Source organism: Rana temporaria, chromosome 1 (assembly GCF_905171775.1).
Source record: "Rana temporaria chromosome 1, aRanTem1.1, whole genome shotgun sequence".
NCBI classification, from domain to species: Eukaryota; Metazoa; Chordata; class Amphibia; order Anura; family Ranidae; genus Rana; species Rana temporaria.
Genome location: NC_053489.1, coordinates 659,638,735 through 659,647,534, shown reverse-complemented (window position 1 = coordinate 659,647,534; position 8,800 = coordinate 659,638,735). Strand labels below are relative to the sequence as shown.

Sequence of the window (8,800 nt, the reverse complement as noted above, 5' to 3'; positions counted from 1 at the left end):
TGCAGATCGTAACTCATTTAGAGGGTAATTTTCACTCTAGCTGTACTATTGCATCCCTGGCAATACTCAATATGGATAAGGGATATGAAAAAAAAAATATTTACCATTTTTACCCTGGATTGTAACTTATTTAGAAGATAAAGAACTTATTTAGAAGATAAGAAGACATTAGCTGTACTATTGCATTCCTGGTAACCTTTAGTAGGGGTAAGGGAGTTTTTTTTCCCCCTTAATGTCCCTGACAATATTCAATATTATGGATTATGGATATTATTATCATGGATAAGGGAATTGTTTTTTTTTTTTTTTTTGCAAACAGGCATATTTACCTATTTTTTCCCCCCTGGATTGTAATGTATTTAGAGGGGAATTTTCACTCTAGCTGTACTATTGCATTCCTGGTAACATTTAGTATGGGTAAGGGAGTTGTTTTCCCCTTAATATCACTGGCAATATTATGGATTATGGATATTATTATTATCGATACTTATGGATAATATGGATAAGGGAATTTTTTTTTTGCAAACACTTATATTTATCTATTTTTTTTCCCCTCGATTGTAACTTATTTAGAAGATAATTTTCACTCTAGCTGTACTATTGCTTTCCTGGTAACATTTAGTATGGGTAAGGGAGTTGATTTCCCCTTAATATCCCTGGCAATATTCAATATTATGGATATTATTATTATTATGGATACCTATGGATAATATGAATAGGAATTTTTTTTTTCTTTTTGCAAACAGGCATATTTACCTATTTTTTTCCCCTGGATTGTAACTTATTTAGAGGCGAATTTTCCCTCTAGCTGTACTATTGCATTCCTGGTAACATTCAATATGGGTAATGGATTTTTCTTCTTCTTTTTTTTTTTTGCAAACAGGCATCTTCACCATTTTTACCCCAGATCTTAACTTATTTTGAGGGTAACTTTCACTCTAGCTGTACTATTGCATCCCTTGCAATATTCAATATACAAGGGCTCTTCAAAAAGTTTCCGCACTTTTTTAAACTCTCTTTTTTAGTTGCCTTCCTTTGCGATGCATTTTTTTCCCAGCGTCGTTCCAACTTTTTAATGCCATCAGCAAAACTCCTCCTGTCCTCACCGTTTCCAATGAAAATATTGAAACATTTTGAAGAGTGTCATTTTCACTCGAGCTGTACTATTGCATCCCTGGCAATATTCAATATACGAGAGTTCTTCAAAAAGTTTCTGCACTTTTATAAACTCTTTTTATTAAGAATTTCAAAAACAAATGACATCACTTTTTGGACATCCTTCCTTTGCGATGCATTTTTTCTAGCGTCGTACCAACTTTTTAATGAGATTAGCAAAATTCCCACTACCCTCACTGTTTCTAACGAAAATATAAAAATGTGGAAACTTTTTGAAGAGGGTAATTTTCACTCTAGCTTTACCATTGCATCCCTGGTAATATTCAATATATGAGGGTTCTTCAAAAGGTTTCCACACTTTATTTTTTTACTTTTTTTATTAAGAATTTCAAAAACAAACAACGTCACTTTCCTATGTAGTCACCTTCCTTTGCAATGCATTTGTCCCAAGTTTTTAATGCCATCAGCAAAACTCCTCCATCTCTAACAGCAATATAAAAGTGCAGAAACTTTTTGAAGAACCCTCATAGATAAGGGAATTTTTTTTGTTTTATTTTTTTTTTTTCTACTGGCTGAACCTTTGAAGTGAGCACAAGTTTGGTAATTTAACTGTTAAAAAAAAACTCTTTTGTGAATTAAAAATAAAAAGCATATTAGAGGTAGTGGGCAGAATATGGTTGGATAGATATATTTTATTTTACGTCAATGCGCTGTAAAGAAAAAAAAAAATCTCTATGAAGACCCCTCGTAGGTAAGGCATTTTTTCTTTATTTTTTTTTTTTACTGGCTGAACCTTTGAAGTGAGCACAAGTTTGGTAGGTAAGGCATTTTTTTTATTTTTACTGGCTGAACCTTTGAAGTAAGCACAAGTTTGGTAAGTTAACTGTTAAAAAAATAACTCTTTTGTGAATAATAATAAAAAAAAAAAAATTGTATTAGAGGTAGTGGGAAGAATATGGTTGGATAGATATATTTTTATTTTTCATGAATGCGCTATTAAGGAAAAAAAAAAGACTAAAACATATCCCAAATATCTATGAAGACCCCTCGTAGGTAAGGCATTTTTTTTTATTTATTTTTTTATTTTTTTTACTGGCTGAACCTTTGAAGTGAGCACAAGATTGGTAAGTTAACTGTTAAAAAAATAAAACTTTTGTGAATTAAAAAAACGTGTATTAGAGGTACTGGGCAGAATATGGTGTGATAGATATATTTTTATTTTATGTGTATGCGCTGTTAAGTAAAAAAAAAAAAAAAAAGACTAAAACATTTCCCAAATCTCCATATAATTTTTTTCATGCATAACTGAAAAATGGATTGCGGTCTCAAATTTGACTCCCCAGTAAGTGATAAAGCCCCCCCCCCAAAAAAAAAAGAAGATGATTTCCTAAGTGAATGTGTGGAAATGTATAATTTCAAATAGTGGAAAAAAAGTGAAAACTGCTCGTTTGTAGCTTTTTGCATTGCATTTTATTCTGGGATGTACTTATTAAGTTGTAAAAGTCTCAAAAACTCATTATTTAGAGTTACACTGACTAGAAAAAACAAAATGCTAATAAAAGTTAAAAGATTGTTCCACAGCAAAACCACTTTCAAATATAAAAATATATATATATCTATATATATATATATATATATATATATATATATATATATATATATATATATATATATATATATATAGATAGATAGATATATCTATAGATATATGTCTATAGGTATAGATAGATATATAGTTTTAATTGGATTTTTTTTTAATACTAACTTGTGTTAAAAGTGTTTTTTTTTTTTTTTAAATGAATTGTTGAGGTTTTTTTTAATACTAACTCAATTGACTTTAGTGTAGTTCAGGTAAAAATATTTTGGTTACCAAAATGACAGTCAAAAAGCAAGCAAAAAAAAAAAGAAGTGTAGTAACAAATACAAGCAGTCGGGTGAAGCATCCTTGAGATAAGCCAATACGACATTTTAATTGGTTGTCCCATCTTCTTTCTTGCCACTCTAGACAAACCTGTGCTTCAGGTCAGGCAAGGCTGGAACACGATGAGCTAAAACAGCTTAAAGGAGGTTGTCTCATGTCTACTTGGACTTCATCATAGGGTAATAGTAAGCAAAAAAAAAACACTTTTATTTTAACCTGCAGAGGCCATTGAAGTTAACATTTAACAAGGAGTTGTCATGTTTTAAGTTGTATAATAATAATAATAATAATAATAATAATAATAATAATAAAAAAAATATATATATATATATCAGAAATCAAACCATAGCAGGTGAGTGACAAGATTTTATCATATGATTTCCAAAAACTGGACTAGAGTCGCATTTGTGTCAATTAGTGATTTTTAAATATTTTTTTATTAAATTTTTTTACATCAGTGCATAATAAAAGAACTACATTATATAAAGTGAGGTGATGCATTTTACATGCTTTTTAAAAGGAGCTTCTGTTCCACTGCTACATTCAATTATTTCATATTGCACCAGAAAATACGTAGTTCTGTGATTTTTTACCTCTGTCCAAGTCAAGAGTCTACGTAATTATTCATTATTTTTCTTTATTCTTTGAAACTGATACCACAAATCATACGCACAGTTAAAAATGTTTCTGTGATTCGTAAAATTAGGACTTTTTTGGGTGACATTAAAGTGTTGAAATGTTTATTTTTAATGACAATATCTATCTCTATCTATCTATCTATCTATCTATCTATCTATCTATCTATCTATCTGGTATATATATATATATATATATATATATATATATATATATAGAGAGAGAGAGAGAGAGAGAGAGAGAGAGAGAGAGAGAGAGAGAGAGAGAGAGAGAGAGAGAGAGAGAGAGAGAGAGAGAGAGAGAGAGAGAGAGAGAGAGAGAGAGAGAGAGAGATACCGTATATATAATATTGACTTTTTAAACAACTATGCTGTTTAATAAAAATACAAATTAAATAACATTTTTAATAAAAAATATTTCTCATGCTTTGCTGTTTTTTTGCCTTCCATCAACTGTGGGTATGGAATTGTGTGTATATAGGATTGCATGCCACTCTTTTATCGGTTGAACTAGATAGACTTCTGTCTTTTTTCAACCAGACTAACTATGTTACTATGTTCTCCAAACAGATAGAATATTATCATTTACTATGTGAAATTTAGCGGTAATGCAATTTAAAATGATAACAGAAATCAAATCTAAAAAGAGAAATACTAGAGATTACTTAAATCTTCCACATAAAAAGTTAGATAAACTTGGCAAAAAAAAAATAAAAAAAAAAATAAAAGATATTATAATAAGACTTTGCCTAACACAAAAAAAAACTACTTTCAAAGTTTAAACTCAGAAAGCTGTAATAAAAAATAAATAAAAAATCAAGGGAGTTTGCAGAGTTTATAGTTTGAAACCAGTACTTCTTATATGATGACCTCCCCAATAATAATAATAATAAAAAAAGGTTAAACATATAAATACATGTATTTCTTATCACTATTATAAATAGTAGTTTGCCTTTAGGATATGATTATTTGTTATGGTCTTTTTGTGTCTTTTATTTATCAATTATCAGAGTCTCTCCTTTTTTTTTTCCTTGGGTTTTTCCTTGGGTTGCTCAGAGAGTCAGGCAAGCGTATCCAATTAACAGACTAATTCATTTAGATCCTGTTTATTTAATTGAAATCTTTTGTATAATGCAAACCCCTGGAGATTGGCGTGGCTTTTAAACAAGAGAAAACACCAAGGTGAGTGAAGTCAGGGAGTTTCCTCCACCTACCAGCTGCAGAAAGTTCTTCAAACTCCTCGCAATGTTCCTCTTTTATATAGATTTGTGATGCATATGCTTCCTTTTTGGATTTTTATAGATCAAGGTAGGTGGCAGCAGGGCAGGAGCTACTTTAGAAAGCAGGTTAGTCCATCTCTATAATTATGCAAACTAGAAATATAATGTAATACTTATTTTAAGCTCATAAAAGGCAAATATGAATCAAAATCACCTTCATGCATTGCAAAATACGATTTTGGCTTTTTAATTGTCGTATATAATTCATAAAATTGCTGGAGTTGCTGTCACATGTTCTCTGAAGTTGCAGAACTCACTCAGTGTTCTGTAATGCTTTAAAGCTGATCATATTGCAATCAGTGTTATAGGGACCTGCAGTATATTAAACATAGAAAAGTAGTTTATAAAAGAAAACAAACGCCGTCATTTTAGATTATATATCTGTGTATGCATTATATAACCTGCACAGCACTCCAGCATACGTCGGTGGTGTATGTAGTTATTATCATATTATTATTATTATTATTAATCTTATTATTATTATTAATAATAATAATAATAATAATAATTATAATGATACAAAATATTTATGATATATACATGCTGCACAAACTGTTGGTGCTATATAAATCCTGCATTTTATATATATATATATATATATATATATATATATATATATATATATATATATATATATATAAATAATATTATATACAGTAATAATAATATTAATAAATATATACATCGCTATAGATATAGGCATTCTTTAATATTACACCCTCTCTCTCTCTCTCTCTATATATATATATATATATATATATATTTTTTTTTTTTTATATATATACTATAATAATAATATACAAGTGCTGCACAAACGGTTGGCGCTATATAAATCCTGTATAATATATAAATAAACAAATAAATAATGTGATATTAATTCATAAATAAATAAATAAATATAAATAAACATATATATATATATATATATATATATATATATATATATATATATATATATATATATATATATATATATATATATATAGCTAGATAGATATATCTATATAGATATCCTATAATATTATTCTCTCTCTCTCTTTTAAAATCTATCTATCTATCTATCTATCTATCTATCTATCTATCTATCTATCTATCTATCTATCTATCTATCTATCTATCTATCGATATTTATATATCTATATATAGATCTATAGCTATATATATATATATATATATATATATATATTTTTATATATATATATATATATATATATATATATATATATATATATAAAATATATGCTATAGTACTTTTTAAATAACAATAAAAATACACAGACTAAAAGTTTTCTTTTTTTTTCTATTAACTTGGGCGAGAATTAGTGTAAGTCATTCTAATAAAAACTTTTTTTCTTTTCTTTTTAATGGATAAAAACTTACTGCAGTTATCAGAATGAACTTAGCGACACCAATAGACAAAACTCATTTGTAAAACTTTTATTTCCCCCCACCGAGTACTTACATAATCTTTATGCCAGTGGTACTAATAATATAATAATACAATATGAAGCAATATGATAATCTATTATATAATAATGATACATTATAAAACAATTTAATATAGATACACACAAAAAAAAACAAAAAAAAAACACACATACATGAAATTAAACAATGCTATTAAAAGAAAAAAAATGTGTTTCTTTAAATAAAGCCCCCGCTACCAACCCCCCCCCCCCCCCAGAAAAAAATAAGAAAAATAAAATAAATTTATATATATATATATATATATATATATATATATATATATATATATATATATATATATGACATACTTCACGCTGCAAGCTAACAGCAAAGCATAATCAATGTTTTTGAATACTATTATACTATGGCAGCATTAGGCATTACCGGCTTACTAAAGACATAAACTTGAAATGCAACACCTCGAGATATGCCATTTCTTTCATTAACCACCACACACTCCCCTTTCCTCTTTTATGTACATACAAGTGCCTTCTCCTAAATAGATTCTTTGTTTACCAATCAATTGCAGGCATTTCACAAGCAGGAAATTGCATTGCAGTAAGCACTCATTTTAAAAATGCCTCCTACCTACCTCCTTTCTCAACAGAAGCATTTATGTGGCTGAGATCCCAAGGTATTTCCTAAGCTTATCTGGAGAACGCAGAGTAGGAGGGAGAGGAGGAAGAGTTTAACATATAGACAAGGCTTTGCTAATCTGGAATTCCCTCCTCCCTCTTCCCACCCACTGCCCCCCATGTCCACCTCTCCATCCCCTCCTTCTTCCCTTACAAAATATATATATATATTTTTTTAAGTAGTATTGATCTTTTACCAGCGCAATCATATTTCAAAGTCCAACCTGTCAGGGAATAAGTAAAGCAGGGCTTTGAGTCTGGCACAAGACCAGCTTTGGGGAACAGTGAGTGCTCATCGTATCTTTGGAACACTACCTACTCTGGCAAATGGGGCTTTTTTGAACTGCAGAAGTTCTTCACCAAGGAGAATATTTGGGCTGTCAAACTCTGAACTCTTTAAAAAAAGAAGAAAAAAACAAAAAAAAAAACCCTGGAACGCCTTCTTTCATTCATTCACAATTCTTTATACTTGGCTGGCAGAGGAAAAAAAAAAGGCAAGAAAGAACAGAGAGAAGCATCACCTTCTTATAAGTCGACTCTTCAAGAGTCTCAGCAACACTCTTCACAGTCCATAATATATGCCTCTCTTCCATTTCTCTTTTCGCTGCGTGGAAAATTCACATCTGGGAGCTACTTGTCATCTACCCTTATAAGAAAGACCAACGTTGCTGAGGGGACCCTGCGTTTGTGTACGGTGGCAACCATGCCCTATGTGGAATACTTATACAGAACCTCAGCTGATGCCCTTCATGCAGTTGGCTTCTGACTTCTCCTGCCTGTGTGACTCGTGGTTTGTTTGTTTCTGCTTTTTTTTTTTTTGGATCAGCTTTCTCAAACTGGTGTTGACGGGGAGGGGGCAAACCTAGGGGTTAAAGGGGGGGGCTTCGCCTGATGTTTGATCAGGCCACTAGTATGGGCGATGGAGTGTCCGAAGAGAGGAGCCCTCTGTGTGGCAAGTCAGCCACGTCGTGCACGGAGCGACTCAGAGACAAGGGGAGCAGGGCAGATCTGGAGTGCTCCCTACGAGGCCATAGCATAAAGGACATTCCTGTAACCTCCACCTCTAGCCCGGGATCGTCCAAAGAGGAAACTCAGGACACCCAGTCTGCAGGAGAAGCTGATTACTGTCGACGGATCCTGGTCAGAGGTAAGGATTTAACGAGGGAGGGGGGCACAAAACGAAGGGAATGGGATGGCAGAGAAGGACGAGAGATGAATGGAGGCTTGCGAGAGATGGGTGAGCGAAAGCATACAACCTTATCCTTCCGGCTGCGAGGGGGCCTCTGTTTTTCTCTCTTATGCACCAATCGCTTTTAATTAACGAGCCAATAGCAATATGTTATCAGAGCAGAGAAACCTCCTAGCTGCAGGTGCATCTCTGCTTGTCATAGCGTTCATGTGGAAGTTACATGATTGTAGTAACGATAAAAATGTCTTTACACTTCCTCTAGTGTCCGCGCCGTGGTAGAGTGCTTGCCATGGTTCCCTACTTAGACCTCAAAAACAAACAAGCCAAACTAGGAGCAATGGTGACCTCCTCGCACAGCACAATGTCTGTCATTGTTCCCATCTGGCATCTAGACCTTCCTAGGTCAACGATAATATAGAAACCTATAACTGCTTACGTGACTGTACAGGGCATAAAATATGCATAAGTTGCATGAACGAAGGCTGGCTTCTACTTTCTCATCTACAAGCAGTAAGCTTGGGAGCATTCCACTCTACGTATTGCCCTAGTGCAGCCTT

General features: G+C 31.9%; 1 protein-coding gene and 1 long non-coding RNA gene across 2 annotated transcripts in view; one reads left to right on the top strand and one right to left on the bottom strand.

The window, feature by feature from the left end:
- Nucleotides 1-2,957: 2,957 nt before the first annotated feature.
- On the bottom strand, nucleotides 2,958-7,963 carry LOC120924556. The gene is made up of 3 exons (XR_005746380.1): nucleotides 7,012-7,963; nucleotides 5,107-5,264; nucleotides 2,958-3,204 (listed from the first exon to the last, which is right to left on the bottom strand). It is a non-coding gene; the product is annotated as an uncharacterized LOC120924556 (long non-coding RNA).
- Nucleotides 7,928-8,800, top strand: part of VAX2 (ventral anterior homeobox 2) — a 143,063-nt gene continuing 142,190 nt past the window's right edge. Inside the window, exon 1 of the mRNA XM_040335527.1 lies at nucleotides 7,928-8,201. Coding sequence (XP_040191461.1) covers nucleotides 7,946-8,201 — 256 coding nt within the window. The 5' untranslated portion in view covers nucleotides 7,928-7,945. The remainder of the gene's footprint in view (nucleotides 8,202-8,800) is intronic.